The 18,869-nt window shown below is 44.4% G+C and overlaps 1 protein-coding gene across 1 annotated transcript; it reads left to right on the top strand.

Annotated features, from left to right (window-relative positions):
* The first annotated feature begins 18 nt into the window (after positions 1 to 18).
* SIN3B (SIN3 transcription regulator family member B) lies at positions 19 to 14,195 on the top strand. Its single transcript, XM_009318418.1, has 19 exons — positions 19 to 93; positions 184 to 446; positions 1,048 to 1,201; positions 2,204 to 2,467; positions 2,870 to 3,013; positions 3,268 to 3,390; positions 3,888 to 3,977; positions 4,418 to 4,536; positions 5,272 to 5,479; positions 6,205 to 6,321; positions 6,696 to 6,934; positions 7,202 to 7,385; positions 7,611 to 8,205; positions 8,716 to 8,885; positions 9,448 to 9,621; positions 9,903 to 9,995; positions 10,315 to 10,409; positions 10,854 to 11,058; positions 11,447 to 14,195. Exons 1-19 carry the CDS (start codon positions 19 to 21, stop codon positions 11,675 to 11,677), a joined length of 3,543 nt encoding a protein of 1,180 aa, XP_009316693.1. The 3' UTR covers positions 11,678 to 14,195.
* The last annotated feature ends 4,674 nt before the right edge of the window (positions 14,196 to 18,869 follow it).

Genomic DNA, 18,869 nt, shown 5'->3' with positions numbered 1-18,869 from the left:
TCCTGCGGTCCCGCGGTCATGCTCCCCTGGGACCTGTTCCCCTCTCCCCGGTACCGTGCCGTCCTCCGTGCCCTGCCATCCTCCTCCAGCACCGTGAGGCCCACCTTCCCCGGTACGGTGGTACCCCACCGGGGCCTGTCATCCTCAGGGCCTCTTCTTCTGGTACCGTGTGCCCCTCCCTAGGCTGCTCCCCCTTCCCCGGTGCTGTGGGGCTCCCCCCCGGGGCCTGTTCCCACCTCCCTCAGTGCCGTGGGGTGCCCCTGCCCCCATTCTGGGACCGTGGGGTGCCCCAGGGCCTGTTCCCCCTTTCTGGGCCTCACCCGCGTTCTCACCCTGCAGGTGGAGGATGCGCTTTCCTACCTGGACCAGGTGAAGATCCGCTTTGGCAGCGACCCCGCCACCTACAACGGCTTCCTGGAGATCATGAAAGAGTTCAAGAGCCAGAGGTAAGGCGCAGGCCCTGCGGCCCAGGGCTGCTCCGGGGAGCTCCTCAGCCTTTGTGGGGGTCTCTCTGCCTTTGCAGGGGCCTTTCTGTCTTTGCAGGGTCCCCCCGCCTTCACGTCATCTTTCCACCTCCACAGACACACAGGCCGCCCTGCTGGCCTGTTCCCCAGTAGTGTAGTCACTAAACATTGGAGGTGGAGGGTCTCTGTTCATCCCGTCATTTTCCAGAGATGAAATCCACAGGAAAAGGCAAATCTATATTTACTTCCCACTCTGAAATGCAGATCTGGAAAATAAGTGAAGAAGCTTGAGTGCAGAGCTTCTCTGTGACCTGTCAGCCCTAGAGGTGATGGCTGTCTTGCCCGTTTTGGGTAACGTGCCCACTCATATATCCTCTCTGTGGATAACACTCCCAGTATGAGGCTGCAGTGGGTGGTGGTCATTCCCTCTGCTTGGGCTAATTTCTAGGTCTGAGGTTCCCAAACTTTCTTGTTAAAAAATTGCATTTCTTAGAAGCCAGATGCTTCACATACCTCTGTAATTTGCTAGGCTTAACTTGTATTTCTGATTCGGACACGAGTAACAAACTCTTCTCAATTTTAGCATTGACACACCTGGAGTAATCCGACGTGTTTCGCAGCTTTTCCATGAGCATCCCGACCTCATTGTAGGATTCAATGCTTTCCTCCCTCTGGGCTATAGGATAGAAATTCCAAAGAACGGGAAGTTAAGTATACAGTCACCTTTGAATAGTCAGGTAGGTTATAGAGCTCATATTCTCTAAATAAATTCTGTTACGTGTCTCGCTATACACATCTCTTGCACAGTTTAGGCTATGTAGATTTACATGTATTGCATGTTGCTGAGGTTTTTACGTGGTTTTGAATGTCTATGATAATGGGTATAATATAAATTTAAACATTTATTCTCAAACCAGTTGTTAGTTTAGCTTACACAAGAATGATATTCCTGCACGAAGTGCCGCTTCAACTCCAAATACTTCAGTCAGATTTGGAAACTGAAATTGTAATTGGCTTGACATATTTATATAGATCCTCAGTACGTGGTGTGTGTAGTGACAAATTTCAAAAAGAGATCCTGGAAGAATCACATTTCTAGTCTTCCACTGAGAAACTGGGAAACGTGATTAGGCAATAGGCAGAAAATACGTCAGGTATTGCCATGCAATTGCTGACATCCTGCGATAAAAGACATCTGCTGTAATACAGATGGATACGTATTGGCCTCTGCTTCTTTGTTGTGGAGGCTGAAACAGAGCTATTACCTGAAGGCTACTGAGAAACTTATGGTTTAACCCTAATTAGTAGCAGTAAATATCTTTTAGACCTCAGTTCCCTTAGATCTCTCTGTTGCTTGGAAATTTAGCATCTTTAAGAGCCGTACGTTTTAATTTGTTTCTTAAAACTGGCAGTTCCTCTGAGATAAAACCGTGGTGACAGAAACTGTGGTGCGTGTTGTCTGGTACACCCTCTCAAGTGTAGCAGACAATGCAGTGACAGTCAAAAGCGGTAATGAGTCAGGTCGTTCCTAAGCCAGATATGACTTCTGGGTTTTTTTTAACTGATGGTGTTAATAAACTAGGTAGGGAAATGTATTGACTAATTAAATCTTTTTTGTTTCTTCTTCACGTGGTAATCTTTTTTAGCTAAACAGCTTGAAAATCCTGATGCTAGATTGTGGTTGAACTTGCACCTGTGTTTCTGTACAAGTCACTGTCTTCTGTGTCTTATGCCACTAGGTGCCCTCAGAGCCTGTTCCCAGCGCTCTCCCTGGCAGCGGGCTGTTGTTGCATTACTCCCAGGAGAATTCGCACAATCACAGTGACTGCTCCGAGGAGTTTAGGCAACAGCTTCCGTACAAAGAAGATAAATCCCAAATTCCTTTGGAGTCTGATTCTGTAGAGTTCAATAATGCTATCAGTTACGTGAATAAGATCAAAACACGTTTTCTTGACCATCCAGAAATTTACAGATCCTTTTTAGAAATTCTTCATACTTACCAGGTAAAAAGTCTTCCATATAAGAGATCGTGGGTTTGCACTGTAGCTGTTTGAGTAGTTGTTGTCAGATGAAATGTCTGCCTATTGAACAGGCTTACACAGTTCCCAAGCATTAGCCTTTGTCCAGCAGTTGCCTCATAGGTATTCACATGAAATGACAAAAGTGTGAAAATTGTAGAACTTCCCAGGCTCTGAGGTGTAAAGGGGTTGTACCTAGATCTGTCTTTACTAACCTTCAGTTGATTTAGTGATACTCTCTGTGAAAGGATGCACTGTAAGAACCTTGGGCTATCTGATAGTTATTTCAAGTTTGTGTAGCATAAGGTTTTTGGCCGAGTTGATGAGTTTTCTTGCATAGTGAGGTATGTTTTTGACTCTATTTAACATCTGTGCGTATCTTTTCAGAAAGAACAGCTGAACACTAAAGGCCGACCCTTTCGAGGCATGTCAGAGGAAGAAGTGTTTACTGAAGTAGCAAACCTGTTCAGGGGACAGGAGGATCTGCTTTCTGAGTTTGGACAGTTCCTCCCAGAGGCTAAAAGGTCTTTGGTATGTGTAGGCTTAGAACAAGGCAGAATATTGAATACTCTCTGTTTGTATGTAGAATACATAAGAAGCTTTAGGAACGCAAAACATTATGGGAAAACATACAGCCAGTAGATGAACTTTGCTCCTCTTCATTGTTTGGAATTTCACAGAACAGGTGACTTAACTACATGTTCTCTGTTCTGTTCAGATTTATAGGGTTCTTTATTTGCGCCGACCGAGAAGCGAACATTGAAATCATTATTTATTTACTTCAGTTCACAGGAAATGGACCATGTGAAGTGAACAGTGTCCAAAAAACTGAGCATGAGAAGAATCTGGAACACAGCAAAAAGCGATCCAGACCACTGCTGTTGCGTCCTGTTTCTGGGCCAGCAAAGGTATCTTTTAGCAAGTAGAAACTTAGAATAACCTGATATTACTTGTTGTATTTAGATAATTGCTTAGATGAAGCTGTAATGAGTAGCGTCTTCGAGGTATGTAGGTGTTAGGTACGAGAAACAAAATTTCAAAGTTATTTTTAAAATAATTACTGTAGAAAAAGGGATTTTTTAAAGTATGCTTAAATGTGTGTGGTAACATGTTGAACACTAAATATCAAGATCTTCTGTACTAAGTAGTGGCCCTGAAAAGGGACAATTTATTGCTTCTACAAAGAAATGGTTCTTTGGAATTCTTTCTCAAGTGATCCTTTTTTGTTGTTTCTTCTTCTTAGCTGGGAGTCATTTGATAGAGATTGCTGTGGAGGACTTGACACAGCAGTGCTAGATCACTATTTGGGAAATCCTGAGTTTCAGACTTTGCAGAGAGCTGTTAGATGTCAGCGAAGAGGGATTCGATAGCATTTGAGTCGGGTAACTGTTTGTTCTTTTAACAGAAGAAAATGAAACTGCGAGGTACCAAAGATCTGTCAGTAGCGACAGTGGGAAAATATGGAACGCTGCAAGAGTTTTCCTTCTTTGACAAGGTCAGTATTTGGCCTGTTCTCACATTCTGTGGACTTATTTCCAACTATTTATGAGGTTATTAATTGGTTGGTTTTCTATATGATCTGTGTCTCAGCACTTAGCAATTGCCTGACTTGTCAAGCGGTAGAGAAAAACAGACCAAGAAAAGAGAAAATAGGTGGGTTTGGGAGACGAAGAGAAACGGATAATTAACCTTTTCCTGAATGCTTGTCTCTTACAGACATCTTTTTCTCTATTTTTCAGTGATTTTTCCTCATGGTACCATCTGTAGTTACTAGATTATTGTTTGAAACTGGGCATTTTTGTGCATATTCTCTTTTTATGTTGCAGTCTAGACAGAGGTTTGTCACTGTACCCATGGTTCAGACTAATTAGAACGTGAACTAAATAGAAGTGGTGTTCAAGTGATCTGATCGTTTCTCTCCAAACCATGCTTTAGGTGCGTAGGGTGCTAAAGAGTCAGGAAGTCTATGAAAATTTTCTCCGTTGCATTGCTCTCTTCAACCAGGAGCTGGTCTCTGGCTCTGAGTTGCTCCAGCTAGTTACACCATTTTTAGGGTAAGTTACTGACTACCTTCTCTGCTGTGTGATACTTTTTAGGTCTTACTCTGTTACTTTTTGGTAGACATTGTGAAATTTGTTACTGAAGTTTTGGATTTAACTTCAGAAATATCTCCTAGGTAGCATGCAAGAAATTGAAGGCTAATCCAAAAAGAGGAGTAATAAAATCTGAATCTTTTAATATATCTACTCAGCTCTTAAAGAGCATTTTGGGGAGGATATTTTCCTCTGTCTGTGCATCCAGTTGAAAGCCTCACAAGCAGCAGACTAGCTGATGTTACACCAAATCATCAGGGGGCAGAGAACCTCATTAATTCTGGAGGGTGGTCTCTGTTCACGCTCCCTGTTCTAATCTCTCAAAATTTAATACAGGTATAAACATGAAATCTCAGAGCTGTGAAAAGGATAAATAGTGCTAGCTCTGATGTGAGCCTCTCGTGCTGTTTGGCTTCCAACAGAAGAGGGGGAGTCAGATGGCAAGGATCAGTGACTCCTCAATCAGTTAAGGGGAGCATTCGTGAAGTTGTGAAGGGAAATTCTTTTCCTGCCTTAAGTAAAAAAAAAACCCTAAAGTAATTCAGAGAGAATGATAACAGAGGTAAAACGTTGGTGAAAGATTTCTCACTGCAATGCTGTTTGTTTAGATTTTCTCCCTCACTTTTATAACACACGTTAGCCACCCTAAAACTGTTAGAGTGAAATAACAAAATATGCTTACTTGTGTTTTTGAAGGAAATTCCCAGAACTCTTTGCACAGTTCAAGTCCTTTCTTGGTGTGAAAGAGCTTTCATTTGCTTCTCCTCTGAGTGACCGATCTGGAGATGGAATGAGTCGGGAAATTGATTATGCTTCCTGCAAACGCATAGGATCAAGTTACCGGGCTCTCCCAAAAACCTATCAGCAGCCAAAGTGCAGTGGAAGAACAGCCATTTGCAAGGAGGTACTTTGGGATCAACCTGTTCAGTCCCTGAACACATTGCACTTACGTACCTTGAAGTGGGGTAGTTAGTGCTACAGCTTCTGCATGTGGATTCCCCTCTTTAATGCTGATTAGCCAGCTTTAATCTCACAGCAGTTATTCATCCAATTTATTGAAATAAGAGTATCCACATGCATTTTACTAATTTTATCTAAGCCCATCTCAAATCACGTCTTTCACTTTAATGTCTTTTGAGTCTGTGTGCATACACAAATTTATTCCTGTAGACAGAAAAGTATATTAAATAGCCTGAAATTAATTTTCTAGCAGTGGACCAATACGGCCTTTAGAAACAGTTTTTCTCCTGAAAGAGCACTGTGAGCCAGTGTCTTAGGCACTGTTCTCACTGAGAACAGACATCTGCAGCATAGGTGCTCCCACCTCTCACTGTCTTTGGCAAATCTGTCTCCTTTACTTACAGTTGCTGATTACTGCAGAGTGATCTCTCTGGTTTGTGAGATGATAGTGAAGGGGCTTTTGAGCTTTCTGAGCAGGGCCCTGGCACAGTTCCACACAGACCTCTGATCTTCTGAGTCATGACAGTGACTTGTGAACTAGGTCTGAAACTTGCAATAGAAACGCAGGGAAGAACTGTGCAAAAATAAAACAGAGAAGTATCAGACCCCATGAGAACAGCTCTGGGCTCATAAGGCTCTGTTCAATGTCATGTCTTTGCACTGTTGCAGGTGTTAAATGATACCTGGGTTTCATTTCCATCCTGGTCTGAAGACTCCACTTTTGTCAGCTCCAAGAAGACTCCTTATGAGGAGCAGTTGCACCGCTGTGAAGATGAGCGGTTTGAGGTACCTCTGCTACTGAGCTTCCTTTCTGCCTGTCTGCCTCCTCAGAAAGCAAAACTTGTAGCTATGAGGAGTTTGACTGAATTAATTGGGGACCAATTACTGAAAGTTCTGTTAGTGTTCGTTGGTTTCAGCTAGAGTTTGGTGTTTTCCACTTGCTTGGAGTCCAATAGTTCTTTCTAGGCATGAGTCCAGTTCTAAAAAGCACATTACCTTTGGGAGAACTGGCAGAGGTATATTTTCCAGTAAGAAACCTTGCTGATGTTTCTTAGCTCCACCCAGTGGGGCTGGAATGCATGCCACAAACCTGGTGCCGCTGGTCTCCATTTTCCTGCTATGCCTGCTCTTACACTGTGTCTTTTGTGAACTCTTAACAGTTGGATGTTGTCTTGGAGACCAATTTAGCCACAATACGTGTGCTGGAGAGTGTGCAGAAAAAACTGTCACGACTGACTCAAGAGGATCAGGAGAAATTTCGACTGGATGATTGCTTGGGAGGAACATCAGAAGTGATCCAGCGCAGGGCCATCTATCGCATCTATGGTGATAAAGCACCAGAGATCATTGAAAGTCTTAAGAAAAACCCAGTTACTGCAGTTCCTGTTGTTCTTAAGAGGTAATTCCCAGTCTCCTGTGTCCACCCGGGTTCTTTAAGACCTTCTTTAAGATACAGAATTTTTAAAGCATTTTTAAACAACTGTTTTCTGTAGATGTTGTTTCAAAGGATAACTTCTCTTCAGTGGTGGTGCCTTTTTTTAGTTATTTATTGCTTCCAGGTATACTGAAAAGCATTTGGTGCATCACAGTTGGCTACATTAAAAATGCTTTGTGTGCATTTCTGTGGTTGTCTTTTTGAACTGAAGTAGATCATACATTTACACAGATTGAAAGCAAAAGAGGAGGAATGGCGGGAGGCCCAGCAGGGCTTCAACAAAATTTGGCGGGAGCAGTATGAGAAAGCCTACTTGAAGTCCCTTGACCACCAGGCCGTCAACTTCAAACAAAATGACACCAAAGCTTTGCGCTCCAAGAGCTTGCTGAATGAAATTGAGAGTGTCTATGATGAGGTGCGTATGCTAGTAAATACTCCATCCTGTGTGTCCTTCATTTATAGTATTATCTAGATGTTTACATAGCACCTGGGACCTTGTTGAAGTGGTAGTGCTCTGAAGAGTTCTCAGTCAAAAATGACTGTCCCAAGCATAGCGTTAATACTGGCTTATTTCTTCTGGCAGGAATGGCTCTTGAGCATGGATTGGAAGGATCTTTATCTATTTGTCTCTTGATTACAGCATCAGGAGCAGCATTCAGAAGGGAGAAGTTCGTCCACAAATGAGCCTCATCTTATCTTCATCTATGAAGATAAGCAGATTTTGGAAGATGCAGCATCTCTTATCAGCTATTATGTAAAAAGGCAGCCTACTATCCAAAAGGAGGACCAAGCAACCATCCGGCAGATAGTGCATCATTTCATACCTGAGCTGTTTTTCTCTCAGCCCCCTGAGCACAGTATTTCTGAAGAATCAACAGATGAAGACAGAGAAAACCATCAGGGGCAGAACCTGGATACTCCTGAGCTACGGAAAAAAAATGTGCCTGGGCCTCCAAGCAGTCCTTTGGAGGCAAAAGCAACCTTCTGTGATGTTACAGCTGCTGAGCCCCACAACACTCTGGATGATGTTTACAGTCTGTTCTTTGTCAATAATAATTGGTATTTCTTCCTCCGCCTTCACCAGACTCTGTGCTCTAGGCTCCTAAAGATTTATCGTCAAGCTCAGAAGCAGCTTCTAGAATATCGGACTGAAAAAGAGAGAGAGAAACTTCTTTGTGAGGGAAGAAAAGAAAAAACCAATGATCCAGCCATGGAACTAAGACTGAAGCAACCAAGTAAGAATAACCCAGGACATAGTCCATTCTTAATGCTCTGGTTGCTAGTGCTCGATTGTGTATATCTGGGTAACTGAGACCTGCAGGCAAGTCTGTAAGGAATGCAGAGGTGCAAACCTCCACTATATTTGTGATTTGTGGATACAGCTAATTTCAACACGATAGCCAGTTTGCACCTGATCTTCTGAGGGCTCTCATGCGTAGTTCATAGAGACTTCACGCAAGCCCACTGTTGTCAGATGTTCTCAAGCATCTCATTGTATTGATCTGTCGCTTTGATTTAAAATGTAAATGGCCCCACAACGAAATAGTTAACTACACAAGGCATTCACGGAAGTGCACGAGATAAAACACTTACAGTCTGTCAGCACTCCTTACGGAGAACTGTCTGCCTGTAAGCATATTCTCGGTACTGAATGTCATGGTTCTTGAGCAGTGCTGTCCCTTGTATCTCTTGACTTCACTCTGCCTCTTACATGCATTAAGTGACTGCACTTCTCCCCTACCCAGGTGAAGTGGAGCTGGAGGAGTACTACCCTGCGTTCCTGGATATGGTGAGGAGTCTGCTGGATGGGAATATTGACCCAACGCAGTACGAGGACACTCTGAGGGAGATGTTCACTATCCATGCCTATATTGGCTTTACTATGGACAAACTGGTGCAGAATATTGTCCGCCAGGTAACTAATTTGATGGCTGTGCTGTGTGTTTGGGGGGCTGCACATCTCCCTTCTATAGACAGATAGGTTTCTCACAGTAACCTGTAATGCAAGGACTCACTAAACTTAAAGCAAATTCATAGAAAAGTTATATATGTAGGGGAAACACTCTAACAGAAGTTTAGTGAGATTGTTCAGCTTCAGTACAGAGACCACCTTAGGGGATTTTCTCTTCCTGGCCTTTTCCAACATGTTTTGAGTTCCAGCCTTTTCAAAATTCTGCCATTTCCAAAATACATCTAAGGCAAAAAAAAAAAAAAAAAAAAGGTCCAGTCCTTTTTACTCAAATCTGTCTTCTAATTGTAGTTTTGTTACAGTTAAGGCACATCAGCCCCTCAGTCTTCTCTGTTCCTTTTATTGCAAAGTAATGAAAAAGAGAGTGAAATGTGTGAAGTCTCTGGAGAGACTTTGCTGTTTCATCTGAGGTGTGATGCTGTGCTGAGTTTTGTGCTCCTTTCATAACACACTAGACTTAACTCTTGGCCCAGACTTGCTGACTGAATTTCCCCTTTTTTAATGGAAGCTTCACCATCTAGTGAGCGATGACATCTGCTTGAAGGTTGTTGAGCTCTACTTGAATGAAAGGAAGCGAGGTGCTGCTGGAGGTAACTTATCCTCTAGGTGTGTCCGGGCAGCAAAGGAGACCAGCTACCAGTGGAAGGCTGAACGTTGCATGGCAGATGAGAACTGTTTCAAGGTAAGAACTTGCTGCCAGGAAACTTCATAAAGTGACTGTGGCACTTGACCTGGGAGAAGTGGGTTTAGAAGCTCTAAGGCCACAATGCTGAGAGAGAGCAATGTGAAGAGAAGGTACCAAAACCAGAGCATAGACAGTGAAGTGGCATCCTGGCTCACTGAAAAGCCTTGCTGCTTACTTCTCTCCTAGCTCGTATTTGTTGTCCAAGTGACTTGTTGTGAATATACAGCATTTTATTGTGAACCCATGTGGCCAATATCTTGTGCCTGTAACTTTTACAGGTAATGTTTCTTCAGCGGAAAGGACAGGTGATCATGACCATTGAGCTTCTGGATACAGAAGAAACCCAGACAGAAGATCCCGTGGAGGTCCAGGTAATATCACAGTGACCATGGAGTCTGCTGTACCAAGACAAAGCAGATGTCCAAGAATGCTTTCCCGCTTTCTTGTTCCAAATTGTGAGACTTTGCCAGGAGGAGAAGTTTACCTGGGAGGTGGGAAGATTACATGTGGGGCTGTGGTCATTGACAGAAACGGGTATGTTAGCGAAAGAGTTGCAATGTAATTCAGCTTGGGGTTGAGTGAGATACCAGCAGCTTCATAAAAAGCAGCTTGGAAATAAACTAGTCCTTTGCAGTGGTGTTTTTCTTGATGAGAGCAAAATCTGACTTGAAAATGGTCTCTCTTGTGTAGCACCTGGCTAACTACATGGAGCAGTACGTTGGGGTAGAAGGAGCTCCAAACAACCAGAATGATGGCTTCTTATTGAAACCGGTCTTTCTGCAAAGGTGAGCATGCTCCCTCTCCTGAGTCACGCCTGCAGCAGCTGGTACTGCTTCCTCTCTCCATGTGTGGCAGCCATTTTAGGTGATGTGCCATACAAGCAACTCCAGGGCAACGCACTCATCTTTGAGGTCCAAAGGGGCTGCTGTAGTCCAGTGCACTGCATAAGAATGCCGAAGAAAAAATTTATGACCACGGCATTGAGGTTTTTTCATGAAACTGTGTTTAGAAAGGAGTGGGACTGTCTAAGCAGTCCCTTCTGGGAGGGATTTGAGGTCTAATTTGTTCCCATTTCACTAAATATTTGTCAGAGTGTATGGAGGAAGATCCTGGAGAAAGTCTGAAAACTAAATGTGGGAATACAAATTTCATACGCCGTCAGCTCTGCTAGCTTAAGAGAATGGATAACCGAGTGTGACACGTGCTTCGTAATCCTTGTTTTGTTCTAGAAACCTAAAAAAGTTTCGCAAGTGGCAATGTAAGCAAGTGAGAGCTCTGCGTAGCGAAGTGAAGAGCTCCTGGAAGAGGCTGATTGGGGTGGAAAGTGCCTGCAACGTGGACTGCCGGTTCAAGCTCAACACCCACAAAATGATGTTCATCATGAACTCGGAGGATTACATGTACAGGAGGGGAGCTCTCTGCCGAGCCAAGCAGGTGCATCTCCTATTACTCTCTCTGCAGCTCAGGCAGTAGCAGAGGTTGAGGATGTGAGGCAAAAGACAGGTACCGATAAGAAGTCTTGTGGCTGAATCCCTGCAAACTACACCCAGAAGTTACTACTCTGTGTTGGATGAAACATGGAGGAGAGCTGGTAAATGCTCTGTACTTTAGTTTAGTTTAGCAGCCTTTACTTTACCATGCAAATTTTAAGGGGGAGTGGCAAACATTAAGAAATAGAGATCTTTAAATGCAGGTATGCGGTTTCCTGTTTTACTGTTTGTGTTGTGTTGTAAAGCATGCACGTCTCGGACACACAAAGAGGTGAAGGTTTTGGCTTCTCCCCCAGAAACCTGTCAGTGATCTTTACGTGTCTTGCTTTCAGGTACAGCCAATGGTGCTGCTAAAGCATCACCAGCAGTTTGAAGAGTGGCACAATAGGTGGCTAGAAGAGAACGTGACCATGGAGGCAGTTGATGTAGTTCAAGACTGGCTGATGGGAGACGAAGACGAGGAGATGGTGCCCTGTAAAACAACTTGTGAGACGGTGAATGTCCATGGGGTCCCAGTGAACAGATACAGAGTTCAGTACAGTCGCCGTCCAGCTTCACCGTGAGCAGAGACTTGTTCCTGGGACCAAGACAAGTAGGAGCGTTGCTGGTGAAATACATTTACTCTGAGAATAGTGGTGGGAATGCAATGTATGTATTAATGATATTTATCCAAACAGCATTTTACTTTGGATTATGATGTATTTTCCGTATGGCATAGACTTGTCTCCTTGCAGTGTAATCCTCCAGCCATCATGAAGAGACTTTTAAAAGCTTTATGGGAAGAGGGCTCTTGGCATTGCCACACACTTTTTAGTAGTTTCCTAGCTTTAGGCCACTGCTGACCAGCCAATACTGGAAGGCTGAGTGAGGGGGTCAGGCTCTGGGCGAACTACCACTAGTGGCTTTGCTGAAGAGATGGAGCTGGGCTGGTGTTCAAGCAGATGCTGGCAGCTGCTTCCACTTTGAAAGGTTTAATGTTCCCTATCTTCCTGAATTTATGCCGTCTTGGAGCCTGCAGAACTCTTCGAGGTAACCTCCAAGTGCCAGTGGGGCTGAGAGCACCTGGCACAGATTGCTAGCCCCACTATGGGCTGCTTCATTATCTATGTGTACTAATAAGGCAATGAATGCAGTATTTGTTACTGGTGCTCTGGTGAGAAAAATGCCAAAACTGAGAGAAGGGTGAATGGCGTACTAAACGCTCTTAACTCTCACTCATCAACTAAGTATTTTGGAGCGTGAACTAAGGGGAAGAAACTCTCTGAGCTGCAGTGCTAGGCAAGAGAGCATTCTGCGGCGCAAGACAGCCTAGGCCCGTCAGCTACCCCTCTGCAGATGTGCACCGGATCCCATGTTGTTGCTTTGTGAACTTACGACCTGCTGCAGACTCTGCCTTCTCAGATCTGGAGCTGCTTGGAGCGTGTGCCTGGGGAGGAATATCCATTGTGAGGTCTGGCCTATTTTTTTTTTTTTCTTTTTTTTTTTTTTGTATTTTGCATGTTGATTGGCAGCCTCTGGAGACTGCGTTCTCGGGCGCTTCGCTTTCCTTGTGCATGCCCGGACTCCGTGGTTCTGCTGGGTTGTACCACGTCAGTAACATCATTAGATGGAGCTCTTGCGGCACAGTGTTTGCACTGGATCTGAGGTTTGTCCCAGATACTTTGCTGTTTCTGCTGGGTCAGCACAGATGCTGTATTTGCAGTGACACATGGAAATCTGTAATGGGCAGTGTTAGATCCAGCCACAACCATCGTAGACAAGCTTTTCCACTGAACCATCTGTACTTCTATCTAAGCTTTCTTGCAATGAAACCTAACAAAAAACCTACCCCAAACCATGCAGAACACTACGTCAATTGTCTGACTTAATCTATTGAAAAATCAAGAAAACTTAGCTGTGTCTGTCCTACAGCCCCACTGTGACTTCACTCTTGTTTTTCAGGGGCCAAGGGCAAGCACACTGTCCATGGAGTGTATTACAAACATAATGTCTTGAGGCAGGTCCAAGCCTCCTTTCAGCTCTGCTTCCAACGTTTTTTCTGGCTTTTGGGGGAATAGCCCCCTCACCCCGATATTTTTTGTGGCTTTGATTTTTAGGTTATAATTTCTGCCAGACCTAAGGAGCAGCCTGTAGGATTTGTCCTGGGTTATTTCCACTGTACAACATTTGGTTTTGCAATTGTCTCACTTGACAGTAGAAAAATTGGCCTTTGGGGTACGTTTAATAGAAAACTGTACTGACTCTTTGTCTTTTTTGCAAAATAGTCTGTAGGAGGGAAGGAGGGAGGCCAGTCTCTGGCATTCGTGGCCACTTGCACAACCACTGCCAGCAGAGGACTTTTCATCAAGAACTCATGTTCTTGTTGTCTGGGTCTCTGTTAAATTTTGGTTACTGAAACTCTGAAGGTTCTTCCCCGCTCTTGTTGCAGTAAATGATAAAAGACACTGACCACGTAGCTATGTGAGGGCTGGGTGGACAAGCCCACTGCAAAGCACAGTATCCCCCTTTTGCTTCCAGACAGCTCAACAAAATACACCTCAGTCCTGTTCACCTCTCTGCTGTCTTCCAGTGGAGATGACAACTGTGCCAAATTTTATGGTTTTATGATACAGAAAAAATGTTTACTAGAAAATAGGTTGCAACTTGTGGCTTAAAATGCATTTGATTCCAAGTGTACCAGGGTGTAGGAGGGTAACGCACCTGTGCACCGTCCTGTTCCATCTCCCCATTTTTAAGTGTACTTCAGGTATTTTTAAGCATCCTTATTTTGTAAACCTTAATTTATAATCTGAACAGATTAAGTAAGTAAGACTTTCGCCCTTTACAGTGCTATTGTCTCAAAAATGATAGTAGCAAATTATGTGAATGAAATAAGCAGGCAGTGCAGGTTTGAGAGTGGCTTGCTAACGTCGACCGCTGTGTATCTGCTAGCACGACCTTAATTCAAGAGTTTGTTCTTCCATTTTTTTGAAGGATCTTTGCTTTTGGGCTTGTAATTGCTTTGCCAGCTCTTTGAATGTAGTTTTTTTTTTATATTTATTTGCACATTCAAGTAAAATAAAATATTGATTTTAAAAGTCTGCAGCTCTCACTGTTTTAAATTTGTTTTAAATTAATTGAAACTTTCTGACAATCCCCAGAACTGATTGTCTTGCACCTGAAACTGAATTTTAAATGGTAGAAAAATGCAATTGAAAAGTTGGATGAATTTCCCTTCAAGCAGTTGCAAGACAGGCTGCAGGATGTAACGACTTAGATGTGGGCCAGCAGGCAGCAAATCTTTAACCTTACCCACACCGAGAAATTAGTGCACAGTAAGCGTATGTAAGCTAGTGCAGTAGCTAACATAAAAGGGAAATAAGTTTCCTGCAAGTAGCGTGCAGCAGGAGATCCCATGCAGGAAGATAGTGCCTGTGGCTCTGTACTTCTGTGTGCGCTGCCAAGACCTCTCTTGGAGCAAAGGCCCACGGCGGGACGAGAGCACGGGAGTCCATGGGGTGGCACAGTTGCTCCACGCAGAGATAGGGTTTCAAAAGAAAACTGTGTGTGGTGCCAGCAAAGCCTATCTTTTTGCAGATTGGTTTATTTCTAGCAGCACCTTTGCCATGAGAGGTGTGGCGCAAAAATATGGTCCAGACCTGGCCCCCAAGTCCTCTCACGCTAAATACAACAGACATTCAAGAAAAGTGACTGATTCCAGTTCTGAAATCTATAAGCACATCTGCTACAGGTTAAGACAATACAACTGCAACCATGAAAATAACCCTCCACCCGCCTTTCCTTCAACCTCCCCAAATTCCTGGGTAATAACATGTTTAACTGTGTTCCCTGTGAGCTCTGCACAACAAATGAATGTGTAGATTTTGCAAATTAAGCTGTAGTGATGTGACCCAGATCTGATAGGAGTTTCCTTTACATCATTCTCAACACTTCCGTTGCCATAACAAAAGGCAAGCCTGCTTTCTGTGCAGCGTATTACTTGCTCACAGGGAAACAAACTGTTGTTCTCCTAATAACAATCCTCTGATGCATAAATTGCATGGAATAATTTGATTAAAATGATGGTAGTGGCGTCTCAGAGGACGCAGTCCACTTTACACAAGGCTTCTCGCAGAGATCTTGGACTTCTCACAAAGAGGACGTTCCCTGTGCTCAAGGGGAGGGACAGCCAGATCTGACATCACCCAAGAGCAGTTGGAGATCTCAGCAAGTGGACAGCTTTGGCAACGACAGCTTAAAAATCTCTTTCAGGTTTGCAGGATGGAATAAGAATTAATGGTTTTCTAAATTAAGAATTGCTAAAGGGAGTACCTGAATTCAGTATTTAATATTTCAGGACTTTTTTTTTTTTAACATGTTTCTGTATCACAGTGATGCACAGAGAGAAAGACGGGGCTGTGGACCAGTGAGAGGTAGTCTAGAAGTATGTGTGTAAACATGAGTTGAGTTTTTCTTCGTGCTTTAGCCATTCCTCTGGATTGAGAACTAAGTAACTCAACCTTAATGAAACCAGAGGTACGCTCTACCTTCCACTCATCAGAATTAAAGACTAATTTAAAGTCTAGCAATTCTAAACCATACCTCTGCTAAAGGATGAATCCAAAAAGAATCATCTGAGACCCAGTGCTGAAAAGGGATGATGTTGTCTCTATGAGGCAAAGTAGCCCCTACGCCAGTGTCATTATCTTGCTGAGAAAGGACCAAAAGAAGCTGTTCCAGAACATATAGTGAGTTGTAGTGATGCTAATAAACTCATATTCCTGAAAAATGGCTTCACGTGGGCTTCCTACACTCTGAAGTGAAAACTGCAAGCAAGCAGAAGAGCAGTTCTGAAAAAAACCTGTCTCCCCAAAAGTATTACACCAGCATAAGGCTTGCAAGGGGTGAGGAGAATGCGAGCACAAAAGGTGTGGCATAACCAAGGGAAAAGATTGGATGGGATCCCAGTGGAACAGGAGAACCGTGGAACAAGCAGAAGAGAAGAGAGGCAGGGAGATTCCCTGGAGCTGTGGAGAGTCTCAGGGTGATGGTAAGAAAGAGACCTGATGAAGTGAGAGGAAGGGGAGCTGGTGTGATGGCAAAGTCAGGAAGAATGCCCAAGGCATGAAGTCGTCTTGTATGTGCCAGAGCCCGCAAAGACAAATCTGGGGTGGGGGGATCCTGGTTCGAAGGACCATCGTTTCTATTTCAATAGTCAGTGGAAGTTTTCTGTGCCTTGTGGTTCTGCGAAGGCTCAGATGCTTGCACACCCAGCGGCTGGGAAAGGCAGGGCCAGCATTGCATTCATGGAAAATGTGAGGTTGTGCTGACACTGGTGGAAATGCTTCATGCTGCTGGCGCTAAGGCAGAGCTGCTGCCTCCATGGTCAGCTGCCTCTTGTGTCTGCATCGCAAACACGACCTCAGCCTGGAGCAGGTATTAGCTGCACTAACATTTCCCTCTTCACACCTGACTTGCAGCTGAAGAACTCTCTAGAGCTGCTGGAACAGAGCAGAAATAGCAAGCCCCATTATTTGCCTACCAAAGTTTGCTCTTCCAAGCCTTAAAGATGTATGGGACAGGCCAGGTGGTGTTTGTTTGTACCCTCCCTCTGAGCTTTAAAATCCCTAGCCTGTTTTCCAGCATTACATCTTTTGGGTTCAGAGCCATGGAATAAAAGAGCGCCTTCTCCCAGGAGATGATCTATTGCACAATGAATTACTTTAAAACCAAATTGTTGCCCCACAGGGCAGGGATCACACGACTTAAAGAGATGTTAACAAGCCATGACAAACCTCTGGCATTAGAATTTTCAAGCAAGCTGTTCTGCATCTAAAGCAGTCACTAAAGATCACACAGCATCTGAAAAATGAAGGACACAGCAGTGAGTAACCTCTCTCTGCTCCACTCCAGAGACCTGTCCATAGGAAGCAGGGCTGCGATTTGCACACTATCTGAACCTGATTATGTCTAATTTTTTGCATACAGAGCATGGAAAGGATCCTGGCTGAGGCATGGAAAATATGTGGCCACATGAGTCATTCTGTAATGGTTCATAAATCCTGAGAGAATCACAAAAGCAAAACATCTAACATTGCATCTTCCCTGTCCCTGCCAGTGGAACTCCACCTCTCGACACGCTCGGCACAAGGATGTGGGAATATGGTGAAAGCAAAGGAAATAGGATCATTTTCTCCTTGGAATAGAAGAATCTCATCAAACAGCAGCCAGGCTCAGATGTGCAACCTTCACAGAAGAGGCCATTCATAAGCTGAGGAGAAAGAAATGAACTACTCCTCAGGTTGCCAAACCAAATTTACAGTTCCTACTGCCCGGACTCCAGCTTCTGTCTTTACTCCCTTGCAAAGCCAGGCAGGGGACTGGAGAGCAAAAGCCTAAAAACCAGCAACCTCTGAAGCTATGACCTCCTGCCCCACTGGCCTACCCACTTGATGACCACTGGGAAGTGGTCACGCTGGGGCTCTTACACAGGTGATGGGAGAGGATTTGGGATTTTCCCAGCAATGCAGTGCAAGACAGAGCATGGAAGGGACTTACACTCTCAAAGAGTTAGAGAAGGGGGGACCAAGCAGCAAAGGATCTTAAAGGTTCAGGTAACATCTGCCAGTCCCTCTTACATTACGTGAGTCATCTCCATACAACCAGCAGGTATGTGGCAGCAGCATGCCGCTGCTTCAAGCTATTAGTTAACACAGAGTGCTCAACCCTCTTGGGAGTTTACTGGGTGGAGACTGCACATCTCTGGAAAAACACAGCTCTTGGGCAAGAGTGACTAAAATTCACCATTATCTACCCAACAGCAGAGACTTCCTGTGCACCCTTGTCAGGCCCCTTTCCTGCTGGATGGAGCTGCTCTCCCTGTTGCTGGTAGTTTATCAGCGGAAGCACAGTGTCTCCATCAAGCCGTGAGACCTCGCCACTTATCGTTTACATGTTACCACACTCCAGGCTGGTGCTAGTGCTGATTCTTTCAAATGCAAATAGCTCCAACCCACAGGACTTTTGATCAACCTCTGAAGTGAGATCAAGAAGGAAGGTGCAGGAGCTTTGCCCCCTGTTTAGCCAGGGAGCAGGAGCAAAAGTAAAGAAACGAGAGCACTCTGAAAGGCCCAGCCTGATCTGGGGACTGCAAGGCAGACACTGAAAACCCTTAACTGCCGCAAGATGAGGCTGTGAGAGCCCAGAGGTTTCTCTGGATCTGCAGTTCTCCTGCACTTCATTTATGTTTCTGTGAGGGGATATCTTCTGAATTTGCACTACCAGAAAGCCTTCTGAATCAGGATGTGCAGAAAGACCTCGAATCTCACACAGAGCCACTTGGGTCTCTCTTGTGTGGAAGGATGCTTGACATAGGAGGTCAGAAGTCCAGTTTACACTCTAAACCAAATTCAAACTGCATCAAATCTGATCACGTTTGTTATTTCCAGGAATATTCTGGAGCAGGAAGGAGGCCCAAATGAGTCACTCGAGCCATCGTCTAGCTCTGACGATGCAGTACGGCCCCAATATACTGTGGATCTGGATACGTATGCCCCTCCCAGTCCTGCATCTGACGCTGGAGCTAAGCCTCTGCTTGGGCAACACATACTCGTGCGTGTCGTGACAGCCCCCCATACGCCTCATCCTTCACGGGATAAGCCTGGTGCTTCCGTGAGTTAAGGACTAACAGAAGGAAATGCGTAAGCAGGGTCACTTAATACTACCTTTCCTGCACAGCTCTGAGCACAGCAGTGCACTGTTGGATCCTGCACCAGA

Source organism: Pygoscelis adeliae, unplaced genomic scaffold (assembly GCF_000699105.1).
Source record: "Pygoscelis adeliae isolate BGI_AS28 unplaced genomic scaffold, ASM69910v1 Scaffold582, whole genome shotgun sequence".
In the NCBI taxonomy this organism is placed as follows: Eukaryota; Metazoa; Chordata; class Aves; order Sphenisciformes; family Spheniscidae; genus Pygoscelis; species Pygoscelis adeliae.
This window is presented reverse-complemented; position numbering and strand designations above follow the sequence as displayed.

Excerpts from the sequence above, each read along its gene's own strand:
- SIN3B (XM_009318418.1), top strand. The coding sequence starts at position 19 with ATGCTCCCCTGGGACCTGTTCCCCTCTCCCCGGTACCGTGCCGTCCTC. Across the intron at positions 3,391-3,887 it reads CTGTTTCTGGGCCAGCAAAG|AAGAAAATGAAACTGCGAGG; the intron begins GTATCTTTTAGC and ends TTCTTTTAACAG. Across the intron at positions 9,622-9,902 it reads CAGATGAGAACTGTTTCAAG|GTAATGTTTCTTCAGCGGAA; the intron begins GTAAGAACTTGC and ends TAACTTTTACAG.